Source organism: Argopecten irradians, chromosome 7 (genome assembly GCF_041381155.1).
Source record: "Argopecten irradians isolate NY chromosome 7, Ai_NY, whole genome shotgun sequence".
Classification (NCBI taxonomy): domain Eukaryota; kingdom Metazoa; phylum Mollusca; class Bivalvia; order Pectinida; family Pectinidae; genus Argopecten; species Argopecten irradians.
Genome location: NC_091140.1, coordinates 23634169 through 23657193, shown reverse-complemented (window position 1 = coordinate 23657193; position 23025 = coordinate 23634169). Strand labels below are relative to the sequence as shown.

The window sequence follows — 23025 nt, the reverse complement described above, 5'->3', positions numbered from 1 at the left end:
AATAAATAACCATTTCAACAACATCGATATCTAGTTTTGATTATGTTGTCTTTGATTGCAGTTAATCAAAAGAAGCAAACGAGCTTCCGGTTCTGATCAGGGTCAGGCTAACATAAATAATTTTGAATGTATATCTTCCTCTGTGTATTGCCCCTGTATTTGTAAATTTCACATTTCTGAAACACTTTTGCAACAACCTTTGAATGCAATTGCTTGTAGACGCAGCCACAACCTAAAGTGTAAAAGAAAACCAGACGCTGACGGTACGGAAAAAGGACATATTTCAATGGATTATCAAAATTTTAATTAGTATATGTACAGTGACTGCTTATATATTAATGAAAACATCATAACCACATGTTTTGAATAAAAAATATTTATTTATAGAACTCACCTGGAAACATCGACCCACGTGCTAACCAAACATTTGTAGATAGTGTTAGAATCCAAAACCATGCCTGACAAAATAAGGTGAACATTTTAAACATGCGGCCCGTAGTTTATAAAAGGAAAATCTTTTATTATTAAATGATCTTCCTATCTCATTTTTGTGATATACAATTTACAACATTCATAGGTCAAAACAGACTCGATGTTTTGCTTCTGTAAATCCGAATCCGGTCAAGCTAACTTCCATGTTACCTTTTACAGACAGTTTAAACAAATTAAACATAAGTCCTTGGTCTCAAATATGCACCAACCCTGTAGCCTATGTACCTAAAATTTACATTTTGTACATTATCTCGCATATTTTGCCAACATTTACAAGCTATACTCTAATGTTAAAAGTAATACCTAAGGTTGACCCTGATGTTTGCATTTTGTGTTACTCAGACTTATAGGCTTGCAAAATATCACTAATTTAAATTGAGGATAATACCGATACATTACATCTAGAATGTATCTGAATAGAATTACATGCTTAGTAACATTTTGAAGATAATACCACTGATATAACAATAACTGGTAATATTAATGTAGATATGAAAAAACCTTCAGTCACACTCTCAAAAAAATTTCTTACAAAATATACTCAAACTCAATGAACCCACAAGAATCACCTTACCTCTTCTTCCATTGACATTGTTTTAACACATAAGAGTTACCGCCGTTCTTGCTCCAATTTGCAGTCATCATCCTCTTTTGTATTTCATATTCGGTGAATATTTGAATATGATGATGCTGACGTTGACATTTTCGCAAAGTCATGATGCAAATGAAACAAATATTAAAGCTCTTACTCACCATCAGTACTTGATCTGAGGCTTCTCCGAATTCGCCGCGTACTGTTCCAATCAATCAGGGTTGTATGTCATGTGGTTCGGTCAAATTTCAAATCAGTTTCTCTCTCTGAAATTCTGTTGTTTGTCATATACATGTAATACTTTATAGAATATTATAATTGCACTTTAAAATAACTTAAGAAACGTGGCAAACAAACTTTTTAATCCTATTTTAATATTTTTGTCAGAGATCACAGAGATTACATTTATCTTTGGCACCAATGATATCCCTATATATTGTTTTCCTGAAGGGAACACCACACATATTCACACTAAACACTAAACACTGAATATCACTGTGCTGCACTAAATAAACAAAAATTGAGAATTATGAGTTCATTTGGGGTATGACTTATCGAAAACTTATTCACAAATTACTTATTTCAATCGTCAAGTGTTGATGTTGGAGCAATACGATTCGAATCAAAATACTGCGGCATTTATCTTCGACTCTAAGTCAAAGTGTCCTGGCAAGTCCTTTGTAGTCTGCTTCTTATCGACCAGAAAAAACTTATTTGTAAGACATTTTCAATGAACAACCATGTTTGATATTGGAAATGTCTTAATCAAGATAGACATGATTTAAATCCAATCCTTTCATCTTGCTGCTACGTGAATTAATGCTAATATCATCAGGTGGATATCGGTAATCGGCTTAAAAAGTAATGAAGACGGCAAACCTTCGTACTTTCGATGATTTATGATCAATATGCATGAAAAAATGAATCTGTTCAAATGCCTCACTTATTCAAATTAGACACAGCTATTGAATATTCGCAGTATTCAAGTTATGAACAATTTAGTACTTTTGAAAGAAGGGTTGTGATATTGCTTTACATTGATCATTATAGAAAAGTTGTAACGTTCTTTATTGTGTTATGCCTTGTTTCGTGTATGTCCTTTTTGTCAGATATATTCCTTTGTCTACCATTATACTGTTAATTCTCATATGACATATTTTCATTTGTCTGGGAAAAATCAATAAAACTTTTATAATCTTTGAAAATCTTTGAAATCCTACAAAGTTCATGTATATTTGATTATACATTGTACCATCAATGAACCAAAAACCCAGAATTACGTATAAGAATATCATTTTAGCATGTACATAATATTATGTACATATTATAATACTATGTTATAGATACAACAAAGAATATGACTAGTGTGTGTAAAAAACTGTATGTCAAAATATATTGAAATCAGGCCGAGCATTTTGACGCTGTATTAATGAGGTGGATAATTATATTTTATCCGTAAAATAGTATGTCATTGTTTATTGTGATTTACTAGTTCGATGCGTACACTGTCAACTTCATCATGATCAGGCATCACCAGTACACAATATCTGGTCATATATGTGCGAGAGTACGCATTTCCTTGTCTCGATTTAGTTCTAGTGCACCCACAGGCACACGCATTTTTGTTTTAAGAAAGATTGCATAATAAATGTCTTGGTAGTATTCTATAAAGCCGAGGCTGGCTACTCGGTCACGTACCCTACGGCACCCCACTTCAATTTAAGCGATTAAAAAGAATTGAATCCAACTAACATGCTACAAATTATAAACGACCGTATTCCGGAAATGTTTACCTTTTATTTAACGTATCATTCAATTCCAAGATTTATACACTACTGGATAAATCCGAGAAAATCTTGGTGAAGACAATTTTTAATATTTACAACTGATAATTTTTGTTTGTTTGTTTGATTAATTTACGTCCTATTAACAGCAATGGTCATGTAAAGACGGCCTCCCATGTATGCGGTGTGTTGCGAGTATGTGGTGCGAGGTGCGTGTTTTGGGAGACTGCAGTATGTTCGTGTTGTGCCTTCTTGTATAGTGGAACTGTTGCCCTTTTTATAGTGCTATATCACTGAAGTATGCCGCCAAAGACATCAAGCAACACACCCCACCCGGTCACATTATACTGACAACGAGCGAACTAGTCGTCCCACTGCCTGTTTGCTGAGCACTGAGCAGGACCAGAAACTACCACTATTATAGACTTTGGTGTGTCTCGGCCAGGGGACAGAACCCAGAGCCTTCCTCACAGGGGCGAACGCTCAACTCAAGGCCAAAAATGAGGCGGTGCCATAGGAGGCATAAGGAAGCATAAAGTCAGTTAGGAAGAAGAGAAAAGATATGATCCTAAATTTAGTCGCCTTTTACTATCATGCAATATGGTAAGCAGGTACAATGGTAACAATTCTAACGTGCAGGGCAAACAACTGATACACATAACTGCATACATAGTCATAATCATATCATAATGTTATTTAGGAGCAGTTATGGTACTGTAAGATATCATTATATTGGCCCCATGTTATTAGTCAAGCAGACGATGCAGTATACACTATGTAGTGGTAAGCCAAAGAAATTTTCAAGCAACTTCGATATAAAATAGTATAGTTGGTATATATATGTGTGCGTGTTATGGTATCGAAGAAGATACTTATAAAGTGTCAAGTACCTCTGTTAGGGCTAATCCAAATGCATAATAATGTGGATCTCGCGGTGCATATTATAACTTACGCATCAAAATTTGCTTTTACATACACGATCTAGGCCGGTTATGTCAGAAATTGTCCGTCTTTTCTGTGAACAGACTGAACGGTCTGAAATATATATTATAATAAAAGTAAATTTTACATTGATCTGTTAATATATAAAACAGGTAAATATCCCGATTTTTAAATAATTTTTCAAATCTCGTTTTTTCTGAAAAAAATCACATGACTGTCATATATACTCATCAGTCCATCCACCAATTGCAAAAAAAAAAATGTATGACAACGAATATCCATTTTCATTGAGTTGGCCCCCTGTGATTTAAACCCCGTATAATAATGAGATTTTGCACCAGGATAGGGAAACCGTCAGAATTTGATGATGTTTTCTCGGATTTCTCCAGTTGTGTATAAATGTTGGCAATGAATGATACGTTACAATATTAATGAAAGATAAACATTTCCGAAATACGTTTGTGTATAATTTGTAACATATTACAATTTAGTTGGAATAAATGTGCTTTTTACTCGCTTAAAGTGAAGTGGGGTGCCGTAGGTCACGTAACAGTTGCCAACCCTATACTATGTTATAACCAAGACTATTATTATTAGATGATTTTTTTAGTCTACAAATGCCCGTGGTCCACAGCGGCGTATCAAGATGGCTTCCTTTATCATATGCTTCAAGAAATTACTCTCTCTGTCTTTGGAGTTACATGTTTCTTCTGTGTGACATGGCCTGTAACAGCCGATTATTATATCTGGAATTGCGACTGCTTTCTTTCAGATTCTAAGTTGACTGGGATTCCACATCTTTTCGGTGTTCTTCACGACGGATGTCAAAGCGTCCTCCCGTCTCTTCTTTGAACAATACATCCACGCTCACTGCACACTCTATGACATTTTCTTAATGTGTTTTATGTTTAGGACGTAATAAGGTGCTGCATATTGTCTTGAGTGGTTTCATAGCAGGCGTCATAGCATGATATTATTATCTGGATGGCTTCATATATCACTCCTATATGCGGGCTGACGACTTGACTTTTGATTGTTTGTGTTTAGTCGCTTTTTTGACATTTATTATACAACCGTCAAATTTCCATTGACCTCGTTAGGTTATTTATATCATTCGTATTGGTGCTTCATTATTTGTTTCATTTGGTAAAGAATATTTGTATTCATGTTTTCTATGATACACACTTGTTTTTTTTACAGGCGATACAAATTGGAATGTTATTGAAAGTATCATCTTTACAATATTTGCAATACAATGCAACATTGGCAGAAATGGGGTGATTTGACTTTTTGATTAAGCTCAAACAACATAATTACAAATAAAGGGGCATAACTTCCTTAATGAATATGAATATATGATATAATGTGTTTTTTGTAATAAATGTAAACACCTTTTTAAGCTAATGAGAATGCGATATTTGTGTAAACAAACACAAACTAGCAAAATAAATAAATAAATAATACACACACACACACAAAAAGAACTACACCCATATATAGGATATAGATTAATGTAATTTTAACCTTGTATTTATAACCATCCTTATTTGATCACATTTCTTAAAAATGACTTTTTTTAGCATCGTATTTGTATTCATTCAACCAAAAAATCCACATTGTGCTTTGTTTTCTCCGATTATAAAAATAAATAGAACATCAAAAACGATTAATAAAATTGAGTGAAATTGAAAAAAATGTAATTAAAGAGTATTATTTCGAATTAAAATTCTAGAATGACATGAGTTTTATTTTGACAATATCAAAAACAATTGTTATATAACTTCAATTTCTATATAATACATAAAGCAAATTCATAAATTCTATAAATAATATTGTGTTCATTTTTTCTGCTCTGATGATACATATATTGCATTATAATGTCTTTGTATGTTATCTCTATAGAGGAAATATGTCATGTCAATCCAGTTTCATGTTTAAGTGTATAGAGCATGACTCGCAAAGTATACTTCCCTTTTAATTAGGGGATAATTCCTTTGTCCTGTCTACGCTAGATATTGAGTGCATAAGAAAAAAAGTGCAATATATGATATATAGTCTTTTTATTTCACGGTATTTTAATCTAAACCTAAAAACTTTGTGAACGTGTTTATATTTATGGATTTTATTTACATGTCAGTAAACGGGACAAATCCATAAATAGTGCTATCAGTAAGGGTGAAATGACAAACAATACGCATACGTAACCCATCGTCTGTGACGACCTGCGCGTGTCCTCAGCACATGTTTGCTTTCGATATGATGATGAAAGTGATGTCACATCCACTTTTAAGCTCTTCTTCATATGTTGTAACAAAATCTGAAATGCAACGTGGCTTCTGTTCAAATATCCGTCCCCAGTACAATAGCATGAACACATATTCCCAAATCCAGCTTTACCGGTATCATTAGGTGTAGAACCAGTTTCTGGTGGTATTATAGTTGATTGTGGTGTAGTAGTTTGGGATTCAGATGTTGTAGAGTCATCTATCATAGTTCTCTTAGTGTCGTAGGTCATGGTCGTTGTTCTCTCAGTGTCATAGGTCATAGGTCATGGTCGTTGTTCTCTCAGTGTAATATGTCATGGTTGTTGTCTCTGTAGAATCGGATATCACAGATGATTTTACTCTATCTGTGGTTGCTGTTGCTGTGCCAGAAGTTGTTGTTGCTGTGTCAGAAGTTGTTGTTTCTGTGTCAGACGTTGTTGTTGCTGTGTCAGACATTGCTGTTGCTATGTCAGAAGTAGTTGTTGCTGTGTCAGAAGATGTTGTTGCTATGTAAGAAGTTGCTGTTTCTATGTCAGAAAATGTTGTTACTGTTACTGGGTCAGAATTAGTTGCTAATGTGTCAGTTGTTGCTGTGTCAGAAGTTGTTGTTGCTGTGTCAAAAGTAGTTGTTGCTGTGTCAGAAATTGTAGTTGCTGTGTCAGAAAATGTTGTTACTATGTCAGAAATAGTTGTTGCTGTGTCAGAAGTTATTGTTGCTGTGTCAGAAATTGTTGTTGCTGTGTCAGAAGTCGTTGTTGCTATGTCAGAAGTTGTTGTTGTTATGTCAGTTGTTGCTGTGTCTGAAGTTGTTGTTTCTATGTCGGAAGTTGTTGTTGCTGTATCAGAAGTCGTTGCTGTGTTAGTAACTGTTGTTAATATTTCTAAAGTAGTTGTTGCTCTGTCAGAAGTAGTCGTTTCTGGGTCGGAAGTAGTCGTTTCTGGGTCGGAAGTAGTTGTTGATGTGTCAGAAGCTGTTTTTAATATATCTGAAGTAGTTGTTTCTACGTCAGACATAGTTGTTGCACGGTCAGAAGTAGTTGTTTCTTGGTCAGACGTAGTGGTTGCTGTATCAGACGTAGTTGTTTCTCGGTCAGAAGTAGTTGTTGCTGTGTCAGACGTAGTTGTTTCTGCCCCAGACGTAGTTGTTTCTATGTCAGAAGTAGTTGTTGCTGTGTCAGACATAGTTGTTTCTGGGTCAGAGGTAGTTGTTTTTGCGTCAGAAGTAGTTGTTGTTCTTTCTGTTGTTGGCATCTTCGTGGTCCCTGTAAGATATTTAAATGATGATGCTATCACATGAGATGAAATTCATCTTACGTCAGGAGCTTTAAGCATAAAAGTACACACGGCCTGTCTGGATCTACGATGTTATTGTTTATATATGTGAATCTTATAACAAGCAGGGAATAAGTATCAGGTAAATCAGTTCATATTATTTAAAGCATAAATTTAACCAATGAGATCAATTTATTATTGCTGTTTGAAACTGTATTGCCACTTAATATATCTTACCATGCGTTTCACATCCTGTGTCTGTAATTTCACTTGGATCGAGACAAGCAGGCGGCGAGAGATTAAAAACAAAGTTATTGGGACACGTGTTTTCAATCCTTACCCCACCGTTACACTTGTAGAATTTACGAGGTTCAATTTCGTGGCACATAAAGCTACCGTCAACACATTTTTCTTCACCTGTTAAATAGAATTTAAAATATATATACCCGTATGTATTTAAGCACTGATGTCACTATTTTAACACAAAGATATTGTGTTGGCAAACTGTGTGGTGTGTGAATCCGCGTAACAAGATCTATTTCATAATCCGATGAAATTAAAAACCATTGACATCAGTGCTTAAAATTAATGTTTCAGACTACTCGATAAAACATAAAATACGATTACACGCACGATTCCATTAGTTTTCCAGGAGTTTAATTTTTTCAAATAAATATGCAACGTAATTATTGTTTCTATTGTGACGTCACGATAACATCGAGTTTCCGCGCCATTCTCAGAATTTTGTTTTCATCGTGGCATGAAAAAATGAATCGGCCAATCAGAAAGTTAGATTCAGTATGAAAACAAAGACAATTAATTATAATGATATTAAAAAAAATAAATATTGCAGAATTCCAACTCATATGCCATGGTTGTCGTAATTTCCTACGTATTACCCACACACGGGAGTAGGTAGAGTCTGCAATAGCAAATTCATGTATTTTCTATTAGTAAAACAAATTTCAGATCGCCCCAACTAACTTGTACTCGTTGATATAATCCTTGGAAATGTATGATTGGAATGCATTTATGATAGCGGGTGCATCTGTTTTTAAAAATGTATCGCAGTGACGTTTTTGTCAATACAAATTGTTTGAAATGGAAAAGAAAGATAAAGTATATTCAACATGTAAAGTAAAAGTTACCAATAACCATTAAAGATGGCCCATTGCCGACAAAGTCGTATTGCCTTTGGTGGATGCGTATTCAGTACTTCATTCCATAGAGGGCATATGGCCATGGACATTTTAGGGAAGCAATTGATTATTTCAAATATTTCATCTTTAAGTAAAAATAAGAAGACCTAACGTTTCAATGGTGATAATGTTGTAAAGTAAGCAACTTTTGTAACCGATGAAAAATCTTAATTGGTCTGTGTCTGTTTTTTGATGGAGAGAAAAATACTATTCGTCAGCAGTGCACCATCTTTAGATATTTGAAACCAATTTCATTTATGTCAGTTTCCAATAAAAATCTTTTGCGTTTGCAAGACATTACGCATCAATCTAGTTGTTATCACAGAGATGATAATTAAAGCGCTAATATGTAAATTTATAAATACATGATGTATTCAAAGTGAGGCTAAAAATAAAAATAAACCATTTTGTTTTTCAGTAAATGTTTTACGTCGATAATTACTGGCCTACTAAACAATACGAGTTTTACTTGCTTCGAATGTTTGGCAAATTGTATATTACATCATGTCTAAACCAAATATTGTACTATATATAATGTAATATTTTTGTATTCCTAGGGTCAACAACAAAGCGTGAAGAATCACTACTATAGGGATATTATTTTCTAGTGTTCTTGCTTTTCGGTGTTGTTCTCTATTTAAAAAGAAAGATTAAATATGCTCTACCGCCTACAGAACATTTAAATAATATTTATCATATTTGGATAATAATTGATGTTTTAACGCGGCGTATACATAAGTTGACACAAAATTACACATAAAATATTCTAAATTGCCTCTGTTGCCTGCACAATCAGTACCTCATTCCATATAGGGTATGGTTCCCACCGTTTTCGTGTATTGTATCAAGAATAATACGATTTTATCGATTTTGACCTAGATCCCTTAAACGTCTAAAATGGTCTATGGACACTCTTGAGCGTCCAAATTTATGTAAATTGTAACAAATTCTCACAGAGATATGTGTGTGAGTATGTCGACTGACCACCAGTCTCTAGAATAAATATATAAAATATATATTATTTTTGTCTCTATTACATGCCTGATTCTAGTTCCAAATTCCAAACTAAGGGGATATAATCTAGAAAAGAACTGTGCTGAGAAAGTCTTATCATCAACGTAGGGTCTGGTGGCCAGTCTAGTCAGTATGGAGTCCGAAATATTATGATGTGACCATTCCATTATTGTGCACGTTATCATTAACTGACCTTTTATATATATATAACATGGTATTACATATTGTTTAAATAAACCGTCATTTCTTTGGCTGAAGTTTAGCTGAACTTCGCATCGAAGGAAAATAGTAGTAGTTTATGATGATGCCCCTTGATTACATTGACTGGTTGTAGCGGAGTTTGTCCCTTAGTGGATAACTTTACTACTTGTTGCGCAGGTGTGACGTATTCATACTGGTAGTAGTTTGCATATTTTAAAAAGTTATTTTTCAAAACAAGATAAAATAACTAGGCACAATGCCTCACTTGTACTTAAATATATGAATACTTTGAAGCACATGCATCGAGTTGTCCTTCCATAATATTTTAACTATGTACTTTTTCACGACGGGCAGATATTGAACCGTAAACTGTCTATTACTCCATATTTTACACAACTCATATTTGTTGCTATGATCGTTACAATATAGCATTTCATTTGATAAACTAATTTGTGTTGAGTTTTATGTGGAGCAGGCGTAAAAGAAGTTAATTAACAAAATTAATCTAAAGATAGATTTACTCTTACCTGATTCACCGTTGCAAGGTTCGTAGCCAGGCCAATCACTCCGTGTGCATGTTGAAAGAGCAGAATTCCACACTCGGCCTGCGACACAAGACATGGGGGCCCAGTTACCATTGAGACATACGAAGTAAATCTCGGGATCATCAGGATCGCATTCAAAATCGATACCAGAGCAGCCATCAACTGTAGAAAAATAAGCAATGACATTCGCCTCTGTGCTCTGAAATGTTGCGTGTAAATAAGCAATAAAACCCACATATAAACAGCTATTGGTTGCAGTAAAACAAGCAATGAAACCCGCATAAGAACTAAGAACAGCTATTGGTTGCAGAGAAATAAGCAATGAAAAAATAAATACTAGTACTGATACTTGACTTTTTATAGTGCTATCTCACTGAAACATGCATAATCATAGGATAGTAAATGAGTTGGCTTCAAGGACAATAAGGTAATAAGATTTGCGGTACTTGATCAACCCTTTTTATCATAAGTTTTTAGGTATCTGTATACCTCATATTTCATGTTATAAACGTATTTGATAATGATGAAATTGTTTCCGGGATTTTTAATTCACTGTTTTGATAATCTCGAAATAGGAAAAAAAGTCTGATATCTCCAAACGAACGTTTCACTAGTTTAAGAATGCATGTAATACAACTGTTCATATAAAGTTCTTACCTTGCGAAGGGAGAAACATGACATTCAAACACAATCCCTTCAAAAGGAGGTAGAATAACACTTCAACATATCGTAAGTGTGCCTCCTTCATCACAAAGTGTACAGCTTTTTCATTTAGGGTATATATATCCGGTGTATTGTAGCAAATTGTAATTATCCTATTGTTATTTTACAATATCATAATATAAATTTATTTTTGTTCCGCTCCTCTGGTCCTAATTACTATACACTGAAAGCAGCGTTAAGATATGATGTAGGTTCAAACGAACGTCCAAGGTTATTTGATAGGCGAGTACAGGAAAATATTAATCTATTGATTTCTGGAAATTTATTTGAGAGCCCAATTAGGCTGTTTAATCGATCCCGATATACTTACATGCTTAAACTTATCGATGGAGCTAATTAAAAATGTTGATCAATAAGGTACAGAAGAAATATGTTTACTTAAATATTTCAATATATACCATTTTCAATTCGTATAGTTATGACACAAAAATGCAAGTTTATAGCAGCCCGTCTAAAGCAGGAAGGTATGTCTGTTCGTTTCTAATTGTACCTTTGTCTGTGTATACAGCAATACTAATTATTTCATCGTTTGAAAGGCTCAATTATATCTTCTTATATTGAAACCTACTCCATTGACTAGGCCTACACTTAAATGTAGTTAATAATTATCCTGAAATTAATTTCAAAGTAAGTAAACTTAAATTATTGAATATTTTCGTGCAATATTCCTAACAGCAATATATCTCTCTAACAGCTCACCTAAGCTCGATTTTATGACAAAACTATATGAATGCTTTAAATACTTTTAAATGGTCCTTAAATATGCTTAATAGTGTTAACCAACTAATTGTAGCGTGAGATTTGGTTTCAAGAATTTCTCGGTCCGACGGAGATTACGACAAGTGATTGTTCTTTACACATTCAAACTACAGTTAAAGCATTCTCACTACTCGCGAACTGCAAACAACGCACAGTGGTACATATAGCGAAAGCTCGAAAGGAGTCTTGGCCAACATATGTAAGATTACGGTATATAACGTCTCTAATTATATATAGCAATCTTACTTAATGTTTATCAACATATATACATTGAGCTAACTAATTACTCTTATCTAAGCCGCTAATGTTTACTTTTTTACTCTTACCTATTCAAACAAAACTTACTACGTTAATGGTCGATATCATATTGAGTTTTTGATCAATGTAGCTTTATATATGAATCAATATTTTCATATATTACTCTCATTTCTATTGGTTAGATCTTGCAGGCTATTTTTACACATACCGAAAGAATCGTATGTGAAGCATGGTGACGTCATACATACAAAACTTTTTTGTGGGATATTTTAAAAGCGGCACAGTCATTGGCCAAACTGAACTGTTAGATAAGATATCAATATACCACAACGAATGCGTTTCAGGGAGAGAACTTATATAACTTACATAGGCATTGCCTGTTGATCACTCACTTTTCAAATTAATAATGAAATAAGATTCTGTTGAAATTACAAATGCGTATGTATTTCTATTTTATTTGGATTTTGGATACATGTTTTAATTAGGAGAACGAAGACCATTGCAAGGTAATGTAATATATTGCCCGGTGTTTCGGTCAGGTGGCAGGAACGACCAAACTCCATTAATGGTTGATACATGTGTTTTTTATTTGGAACTTGCAACAAACATTATACTCGTATACACAGGGGGCCAACTCAATGAAAATGGATGTTGTCATTCATTTTTGTATTTGGTGGATGGACTGATGAGTATATATGACAGTCATGTGATTTTTTTCAAAAAATACGAGATTTGAAAAATTATTAAAAAAAATCGGGATATTTACTCGGTTTTATAGTAAATATCCCGATTTTTAAATAATTTTTCAAATCTCGTATTTTTTGGAGAAAACCCAAAGGCCTGTCATATATACTCATCAGTCCATCCTCCAAATACAAAAAAAATGTATGACAACGTCCATTTTCATTGAGTTGGCCCCCTGTGCTCGTATATAGTACATGTAAAGGTGTTCCGGGAACCTTCATAATCATAGAAATGTTGGATATTGGAAAACACACCTTAATTTTATTAAATCCATCCCTCTAAATAATAACACATGCATATTTATATAATATCTCTTCTGAAATTTATCTATAAGTGCAATTTCAAACCTACAGTCATTTAATCATGAAGAAGTTCTCAAAAGAATTTACGCTGTGTATTTAGTTACAATAATTGATTTTAGCAATTGAACTTCTTGTTTGTTTTGTTTGTTTATTTGAGTTTTACGGCCCATCGACAACTAAGGTCATTTAGGGCAACTTCTTAACTGTTTCAGCAATGTTATGATTTTAGTCGTTATAAATGAGTCTGATCATATGTAGTATGTAGGTCTAAAATATATATATAATATATACTATCATATAAAAACAACAACAACGGATATAAAGAAACGAGAAAGAATTCATATATCAAAAATATACTTATGTCAATGATAAGAAAAGCTAAAATATTGCGTGCAAGCTGTGTCATAAGAATCTTTCATTATAATGTTCGTATTAAGTAAATCACATGTATGCAAACACAACATAGAAAAATAAAAATAAAAATGGTGTGATGTTCGTGCAGGAAGCGGTGTAAGACACAATGTACTCATTAAGACAAGATGGTATAATTCATTTAAGGATTAAAGTATCTCTCTAGTGGTTTTATTGAAGGATAAAGTTGAATATGGTATCGATATTTGGAATGGATCGCTACGAACAAATATCGATACCCTACTCATTTACATGATCACCGAGTTAAACAACACAGTCAAATAATAACATTGTAGTTTCTAGATCGTTGCAGTCAATATCATGAGATTTTCATCCATAAATACTAAAGAAAATGTTTAGCTACTCCCTTTTATAATGTACTAAGACTATCAATTTGGATAACAATGATCGCTCTCGTACAATTAAGTCCATAAAAACAAATTGCCTAAGTCGATACTAATTAAGCATTAAATTGCCTTCTTGTAGGATTTATGGTCCTATAATTCTACCGAAAGTACCTCCGACGTTATAAGAACTCCTGACGTCATTCGGACCAAAACAAAATAGGTCCATGGAAATAAACATAAAATCATCAATACACTTCAAACATTTTAATCAATATGTTCCATTTTTAGAATATTCAACATTCAAAAATCAAAACTACAATTATTATTGCGAATAACATAGAACAATTGGGGTTTTCCATTTCAGTAGCACGTAAGTACGCACAAAAAATGCGCATTGCGTCATTATGTCATGACGTCGTTCAGAATGACAATACATGTTATACATATCACTACACCAACGGCAGTTATAGAATTATGATCTCATAAATTCCCTATTTAGTCGGTAAGGTTATATAGTGTCAGTCCCGAGCAAACGGAAATATTATACTGTACATCCAGTAGAGCATTATGCATAAAGTAGTATTCATTCTATAAAACGATTGTTCTAAAAAATAAACGGAAAAGCGAATCACATATAAACAGAATTACGAAGGTCATGCCTAACGAAAAATAATAATTTTTGTTTTCGTTTTGTTTAAGCAAATATGAACCTGATGGTTTTAATATATGTCTTGGTTAGTGTACCATTGCTTGCCATCAGGCATATGGTTCGGCGTCTTTGCATCCATTTCGCGGTACATCTTTTCCAAATTCTGTTTTTGATTGTTGGCGTCAAACTTAAAGTCAACCTCTGACGGACATTTTAAAACTTCATAAACGTTACATGTCAGTTCATCATAAGTATGGCTTTCTGTGTCAGGAGCACGCGATGATTCCACATTAGGCGTTGTATAAATTGCATGGGACTTTCCTTGCACTTTAGGGAATTTTCCAGAAGATCTGTAGTGAATAAGTGTTAACATGTCAGTTGTATTCTCTCTTGCATTAAACTATAAAACATAAATTCAAAAAGTGGCACGTGTGTATCAAATTAAAAAAACCATATACATTTAGTTGATTCATTTACTATCGTCGATAATTGTTATATTTTTCATAGAGATGTTTCTTGATTATATTATGACATAAGTACAAGGTTAGGTCAGAGATTATTTAGGGATACGAAAGGGTAATATTAAACACTTTTCACAAACAGAATTGATTTTTAGGCTTCGTTGTTATATTTTTCGTTATTAATGTATGCTAATAAGGAAAATGTCAGAAGTTTAAGCAGTTAAGTTAAGTTTAGTTCAGAATAACGAATAACTGTCTAACCTAACTTTGCTAAAGATATATCATACCACAACCAACGAACTTATACAGTATATTTAAAAAAAACTTAAACTTCCGAGCTCTTCAATTTTCGCATTTTAAATAGTTTGTAGGAAGGTATTAAAATGATTGCAAGGTCCTGTGTTTTCGAGTGTTATGTCATATTTTCAAGAAAAAACGACATAGATTTTGCTTAAAGAATAATGACTAATTATTACCTTCCCGCAAGGGAGAAAACTCTGTAATATATAAAGACGGAATACCATCCAGTAGACCCACATAACACCCCGACTTCCCTAGAGGCACATTAGTTGATAAAGGACTTAACAAGTATACTATTACTAAAACTTTCTCCAACACCCAATTTCATCAGTTTCCATTAAGGCAACATTCATAAGAACATTTTATAGGCTTACCGGTATTTCTTTCCCAAACAGACGTAGAAAGAGATTGTGATCACCAATAGCACCAGGATACTAATAATCAAAGCGATACCCAAATCTGTAACTACAACAAAAACAAGTTCGTAACTCGTCATCGACATTTCTGTTATGGCTTATATGTGTAAGGACTACTGCAAAGATATGATTTTGTGGTGCCATCCTTACAAATAAAATCGAAAGGTCCTGTCACAACTACTATTGTATTTTACTTACGAACCAATTTTACAAAACGTTTGTGCCTTGTGTATTATCATGACAAAGAACCTGAAATGTATTTACCATTTTGGGTATAGATATTGCTAAAAGTAGGCCTCAAAATTTTGTCATTTTTGGTTTCAAGACAATGCTACACACGTTCAATCAAAATTTGCAGAAATATGTACTTTTGAGACTATGATTTTGAGACTATGATATTGTTTAACGATATTGATCATGAATTTGATATTGTTTTTGATCAAAATGGAAACCCCGGTCCTAGAGAGGGCCACTTTAAATCAACCATAGCACAAGTCCCTGGTATTTTTTTTTTATGTTTAGAGGTTATAGGTTCTCTTGCAGGTTCTCTGTGATAGAACTCCATCCGTGTTTTGTTCAATTTGTTCAATTGATAAGTGGGGGGAATCCAATGGTAGCTGTAACATGTCCTTTATACTTCATCAATGTACAATTACAAATATACAGGTAAGAAAACCCCGGTATACTTTACATCAAATTTTATTTTAGATGTGATAACTAGCTACAGGGTTGTTACGACGAAACCATAAGAGAAAAGTCCACAATATATCTGTGAGTACATATTATCTCTGTTTAGTAAATCCCAAGTGTTATCAGGAAATACAGACTGTAAATATTTCTGTTTTTTTCATACTTTACAGGGTTATACCACTGTTGCTAAAGAAATATAATTCTGTCTTTAACAGGGGTAGAACAAAGATAGCCCACACGCTCTAGACGTCATCAATGTATGCGGTAACTAATATTGGCGACGTCATTAATTATGTCGTAGTGCTACATCCCTGAGATGACGGTACTATGAAAATTATTTTATATGAGAAAAATAATTAAAATGGGTCTATGGACAAGGATATCTCACACCTTCGATTACGATTTTGGCAAGCCTTGGATTGTTTAGCTGATATTGTTTGCACTTAACAGACCCATTTAAAGTTTCTTTTTCTCATTGCATTGTAAATGCCATTGATGATGACGGACATTAAAGTAACACTTTGTTAACACTTATCCTTTTATGTTGTACTTAATTTTAAGTTTATTCAAATTTTTTGCTAATTTTTGATTGATATACATACGACGGGTTGGAGCACCTGTCGATGATATGGCGTCGTTGGTGTCCGGTGATTCTGCAATATCCACAAGTGTCAGGCGATACCCATAATTCATTGTAGAAGTTAGTACTGGGCTAATCCGTCTGTACCCTGTTCCGTCGGTTTTCATAGTGGCAATCGAGCTGTAACATAAACATTCAACTGTAACTGAAATTGATCAAAATACCTGAATCTGTCATTCCCAAAATTATTTTAATTTTCAAATTGGTATGCAATACCACTATTGTATACGTTGTATTTGTTAAAAATCATTATAGCCAATCAATGATAGTAAAAAAACGCTCAAACGATCAGTACTTTTCACCTGACAGAGAAAAAACGCATACAATTACCTTTTCCACATATCAGGCGAGGATGTGATACCAAAGTACAGATTATCCCCCCTTAACACTAGACTCATCGGTGTACTGTAGTATCCAGTATCGTGGATCTCAGTAAATCTGTGAACAAGAGATCGATGTCGACGGATCCGGAAGGTCTTATTACCACTGATGGCAAAAACATTGCTATCTGAAAACGGAATATTTTATCAAGTATTTCTTTTTCATTTAAAGGGCCGGTACCTTTCCGAAAAAAAACAATGACCTAAAATTGAGATTATAACACCAAACAAATGTCCCCCTAAGTTTGGCTACGTAATCTTTGATAACAGTGAAGATTCATTTCGCTGTTTAGCCATCTGGCGCAATTACAGTTAACAATGCGCGGTAATTACATACGTAGGATGACGGTGGGAAACATAAGACGACTCGTGTTATGAAAATTATTATTTCGTTTATATTATTTAAAAGACGATGATAAGTGTAGTATTAACATTAAGCTTATAACTTTTGTGACACTACACAATTACAAATTCGTTTTACATTTCCATTCTAAAAATTAAAAAAACGTTTCAAAAAGGAAGTGAACCTTAACATTGGCGAACATACAATCGCTATACGTACCATCAACTGCTAGCCCGCCTTTGTCAAACTCATGCCGGTAATTTGAAAACAGATGTTGCCTGTTGGTACCATCATAGTTAGACTGCCATATCCCTGTTGTCGATGCCCAAAACAACGTCCTACAACGGAATCGTTCCAGTGTAAGGAGTCGTACTGTTACACATATTTAAGCTCAATATTAATTTCGCTTAAAAACAAATCTGAAGATACTAATATTGTGAAGGTCAGTGAATGTCAAATATGACAAACACCTTACAAGATCGCCCTGATTTCATTTTAAAGTTATATGTGCCGTATTTTTCATACCCGCGAATCAAGAAGAGCTTTTAATATGTTATTCATAACCAAAAGTCGCCAAAATTTTGAGAATACCAGTATTTTCAATGCATTAATCTTAAAAGTTCATATAAGAGCTGAAAATGATTTTTCGCTGTGTTGCCGAAAATCATTGTATTAACATCAACAGTGAAGTGAAATGAGTACATACGGTCAAACCATGAAGCCAAACTGTGGTCTTCGACTTCATTTCACATTTTTACGGTGTTATTATAAATTGTAATATCACTACTCCGTGTATATTTCCCCCTAAGGGCTGTTCCAGTAAAACATATATGGTAGGGGGGGAAGGCACTTTGAAATTGGGAGACCCACCGATAGAAGTGATTTTCAATTTTGTTGACCCACACACATATCTATTTTTTTGTGAACAAGACCATGGCATAGAAGCGATTAAATTTTTTATTTCACTCCGATTTGTAGTATTTGGATTTACACATTTTGATTTCTAGCATCACCAAAGAGTCCTAGGACAAAATTGCACTGTATATGGTGCAGTGAACTTTTGTTTGTTATGCTGCATCTACTACTAAATTTGTATAAGGGTACAATCCTTGTAGAACCAGCGTAAAATCTTCTAAACATACTGAAGTGTTTCGCAAGCATAATGCAAAAGTAGACATCTGAACATTCACACTTAAGCTTGTGAATTGCAACTTTTTCCTCGACTTAATACCAGTGAATTTAAATAAAGATCTGTTATTTTGCCAAAACTAATCTATTGTTTCCTTGTACCATTGTCAAGTTTGAATGAATATAATATGTTTTAGATAAATAGTCTATCATTATTATATCAAAATACTAAGAAAATATAATTGTTTTGTATTGAAGATGAACAACACATTAAATATTGTCAGAAATTAACATTTTTTTCAATATTTATTTTTGTATTTTTGTAGTCAGGATGGCTGAGCAACATTATAAAACATAAAATTTGCATTTTATTTCAAAAGGTTACAAATGCTTCAGATAGACCCACCCACAGAAGGGATTTATTGAAACGCCACCCTGGCACAGAAGTGATTTTATTTTGAACCCACCATGGCACATACTATTTTTTAAAGTGCCTTCCCTGGGTGCCATATATGTTTTGCTGGGACAGCCCTAAACGCATATACGGCATAAAAACAACAAACATTTTTACAGTCTATATAACTTCTGTCTTGTAATTTTTTTGTAATATTTTACATTATATATATTATATGTGTTACATAAACGAAAATTATTAAACAAGTACGTTTGGCTACCTGGATTTAGAATCTACAGCCATTTGATAGACCATCATCTCATTCGTATGAATGATGTTACTTTGATCAAAAGTTGGATCCTCGCCCATAGATATGCGGTAAATATTACCCATGCTGCCCGGTGAGTACACAAATATGCTACCATCAACGCTGTCAATAGCAATCGCTTTCGCATACAGCTCTGTAAGAAAAATTCAATTTTATTTCTATACTGGTGTTATCATTTTCTGATAACGATTCAAATGTCAATTGCATTACTGAAAACTACTCGTAAGATCTTTAATATTACTGTAGAAAATCTGTATGGAATATGTTGTCAGAATTTAAAAAAATGATAGTAAAAAAATATAATCTTAAATAATTTCAATTACACGGAAGATAAGTTAAAGATCTGTTTCAACAAATAAAAATTACTTTTAACTACATAATGTCATGAGTATGCTTAAAGTGATTTGTTTTTGACTGGTATGTTCCAACGTATACATCATTTTGCATAAAAGAATTGTTATGAGGATGTTTTACATATAGCGATTACACAATGAATGATTGTTGAATATATATCAATGCTAAAAACTAAAACCAAACCAATTTAATTATTAACAGTAAAACCACATTAAACGCCTTTTACAAAAGAAATTTATACATGAACTTAAGCAATAAACTTCTCGTTGTCGAACTACATGCGAACATGTTTACGGCAAATAATAATCAAACCAGTTCAAGCGAAGCATATGTGCTTCAATTCTAACAAACTCAACAGAAATGTCATTGTACAGATAGATATCTCACTGACGAGTATTTTGAGTCGATAGTAAATGCTACGAATAAAAAATCATACATTCCGATGCCGTCGCATATCCAATTTCAAGCAGCGATAAAAAAAGCTGCTTGATTTTAAGCAGCGATTTGGGGCCGCGGTGGCCGAGTGGTTAAGATGTACCGACATATTACCATATGCCCTCCACCTCTGGGTCGCGAGTTCGAATCCCATGTGGGGCAGTTGCCAGGTACTGACCGCTGGTACTGACCGCTGGTACTGACCGCTGGCCGGTGGTTTTTCTCCGGATACTCCGGCTTTCCTCCATCAACAAACCTGGCACGTCCTTAAATGACCCTGGCTGTTAAAAGGACGTTAAACTAATCAAACCAAACCAAGTAGCGATCGGTCTACATTTGTACATCAGTATGATGTCATACAATAATTGCTGACGCTAATTATTTGTGTGAAAATAGTAGTTCGGTTCAAAATTTAAAATCTACACAAAATAAAGGTCCGAAAGGTAATATTCCACTAGTGGAATAATATGATTTTAAGCCAAAACCTCAGAAGAGCACAGTTACATAAAAACGTATTATAGGTAGGATTATAACCTCAGAATGAGATAAAAATTTTCTAAATTTTTAGTCCGATCCTTCATGTTTTCAAAGCAATTATTCAACACTTTTGTTGGATGCTTTGTGGTAAGCAATATATCAACAATCGACATATACAGAAAGAAAAGAAATATATTCAACTGGAATAGTTTCGATGGTCGCTTATTTCTCTCTTAGGCCAAAAACCTGGCAACATGCCTTGTATCAAAAATGTGCGGATGTATGTGGCGCCATCTTTGGCAAAAAGTTTTATGGCCGTAATGTCCTAATGACACATTTTGTCTTTAGAGTATATTTCAAATATCGTCGCGCTGATAACAAGCATTATTAGAGCTGCCTACATGGAGACGCGAGACTTTTCCTGCTGGACACGATTTCAAAGTCAAAGAGGTACTGCAACGTATTGGAATGCTCACACACTTTTTATAGTTAAACTAGTTAATCTGTTAGGCCGAGCATAGAGCTGCGCTCTTTTTAATATATGCATCCAACAACCAGCATGTATATTCATTGAAATGAGTGGAATAACACGACGTAATTTGGTAGAAAGTAAAATATTATTTGCCAAGTCAGTTGAATCTAATAGCTGTATTTGCTATGGGGACCACTGTTTCCAACGGATACAAATCTCAACTTTACTTCATTGTATTTGCATGTTACACACGTATCTGCACTTGCGGGAATATATCAATGGTGACGTCTGACATTACATTGTATTCCATTAAGAGATGGCACCACGTTCACAAAACATGAAGTAATAAGCATTACCCATTCGCAAGGACAGATAACTCTTTAATATCTAAATACAAAAAAAAACCTCCTATTAAAAATGGCAACATAATGATACGAAATGCGTTGCCTATTCTACTTGAATTCCACACTTGTACATGACGCGTGTAACAAAATATATTGGAGTTAACCAAACGTCTATACCTGTCGTGGCCTCCATCCTGACGTCAGTTCCGTCCAGTTTCATGCTGTACAGGTAGATACTGTACAAGGATCCACAATATACCCGTCTTGATAAAGGATCGAATGCCATGGAATGAATATCAATGGAAACTGGAACTGGTATGAACTCATTATCTTGTAGTATATAGAGGGTATTTCGCTCAGCTCCGGCAAGAAGGAATTGACCATTTACCACTGTCAATAGTGTTATATAGTGTTTAACTGAATGATTCAGAAAGATGAACAATTATGAATATTTTGGTTTGTTAATTTTTTATATTATATAATTAACTGAACCTTTATTCAAAATGAATAAAACGAATGAAAACTTCAAATAAATAAATAGGAAAGTTTAACGAGAAATTGAAAGTTTTTTTACAAATATGTTTCAAGTCGGTGCACAACGTGAATGTCAAGGTCATGACGTCAGCATTTTGTACAATTTACGTTTAAAGTTGCCATTAATTTATCAGTATATATCATACCATATTAATATAAATAAATTATGTCACCACAACGCACCTGTTGTTTTAGTATTACCATTCGGATTTCCTGCTGCTAATGTTGTTGTTGATGTAGTTGTTGCTGTCATTTCTACGTTCGGACTATTTACATACACTAGTGTAATTGAATCACCATAGTTACTTGATGAAACTGTAGGTAAGATATACTTCAAACCCGCCCCGTCAGTCTGCACGGTAGCTATAGACCTGTGCACAAAATAATGGTGAAGTAATCAAACCCAAATTCAAATGTAAAACAAATCGTTATAAATATCAAATCTAACATTGTATAAAAAAAATCAGATTAACTGCTTTGTTGTATCGCTCACTACGACCCCGAGTAATCGATTCTAACAAAAAAAATCCTCATAACCCAATGAAATTAAAAAAAATAATGACATCATTGCTTTTTATTTTTCAGTTTACTAGATCAAACAAAATGCATTTAAATATTAATTCGATTCCATTGATTAATCAAGGGATTGTGGTTAAACAATAAGTAACGCAAGCGTCGGTTCTTTTTTTCTCTGTGATAAAGGTATAAAATTTGTTAACACCATCATATAATAATTTAATGATTCATTCAATCATAGTCAGATTTACAATGGCATGGAAACAATGAAAAAAATGTGTTGACACTTTAATTCTTCTTTAACTTAATCACTTA

General features: G+C 33.7%; 2 protein-coding genes across 4 annotated transcripts in view; both read right to left on the bottom strand.

The window, feature by feature from the left end:
• Positions 1–6186: 6186 nt before the first annotated feature.
• Positions 6187–12841, bottom strand: LOC138327906 (uncharacterized). The gene is made up of 3 exons (XM_069274358.1): positions 10288–12841; positions 7584–7763; positions 6187–7336 (listed from the first exon to the last, which is right to left on the bottom strand). Exons 1-3 carry the CDS (start codon positions 10379–10381, stop codon positions 6345–6347), a joined length of 1266 nt encoding a protein of 421 aa, XP_069130459.1. The 5' UTR covers positions 10382–12841; the 3' UTR covers positions 6187–6344.
• Positions 12842–14098: 1257 nt separating this feature from the next.
• Positions 14099–23025, bottom strand: part of LOC138327904 (low-density lipoprotein receptor-related protein 2-like) — a 93742-nt gene continuing 84815 nt past the window's right edge. For all 3 annotated transcript variants that reach the window (XM_069274355.1, XM_069274354.1, XM_069274352.1), the window contains 8 exons: positions 22378–22565; positions 21838–22050; positions 19531–19711; positions 17948–18066; positions 17336–17513; positions 16968–17125; positions 15634–15724; positions 14099–14848 (listed from right to left, as the gene is read on the bottom strand). In XM_069274355.1, coding sequence (XP_069130456.1) covers positions 14569–14848; positions 15634–15724; positions 16968–17125; positions 17336–17513; positions 17948–18066; positions 19531–19711; positions 21838–22050; positions 22378–22565 — 1408 coding nt within the window. In that variant the 3' untranslated portion in view covers positions 14099–14568. The remainder of the gene's footprint in view (positions 14849–15633; positions 15725–16967; positions 17126–17335; positions 17514–17947; positions 18067–19530; positions 19712–21837; positions 22051–22377; positions 22566–23025) is intronic.

Bases quoted from the DNA above. Each gene is read 5' to 3' on its own strand.
- LOC138327906 (XM_069274358.1), bottom strand. From the start codon at position 10,381: ATGTCTTGTGTCGCAGGCCGAGTGTGGAATTCTGCTCTTTCAACATGC. The intron at 7,764-10,287 runs GTAAGAGTAAAT...TCTATTTAACAG, and splicing joins ACCTTGCAACGGTGAATCAG to GTGAAGAAAAATGTGTTGAC. The intron at 7,337-7,583 runs GTAAGATATATT...AATATCTTACAG, and splicing joins CACAGGATGTGAAACGCATG to GGACCACGAAGATGCCAACA.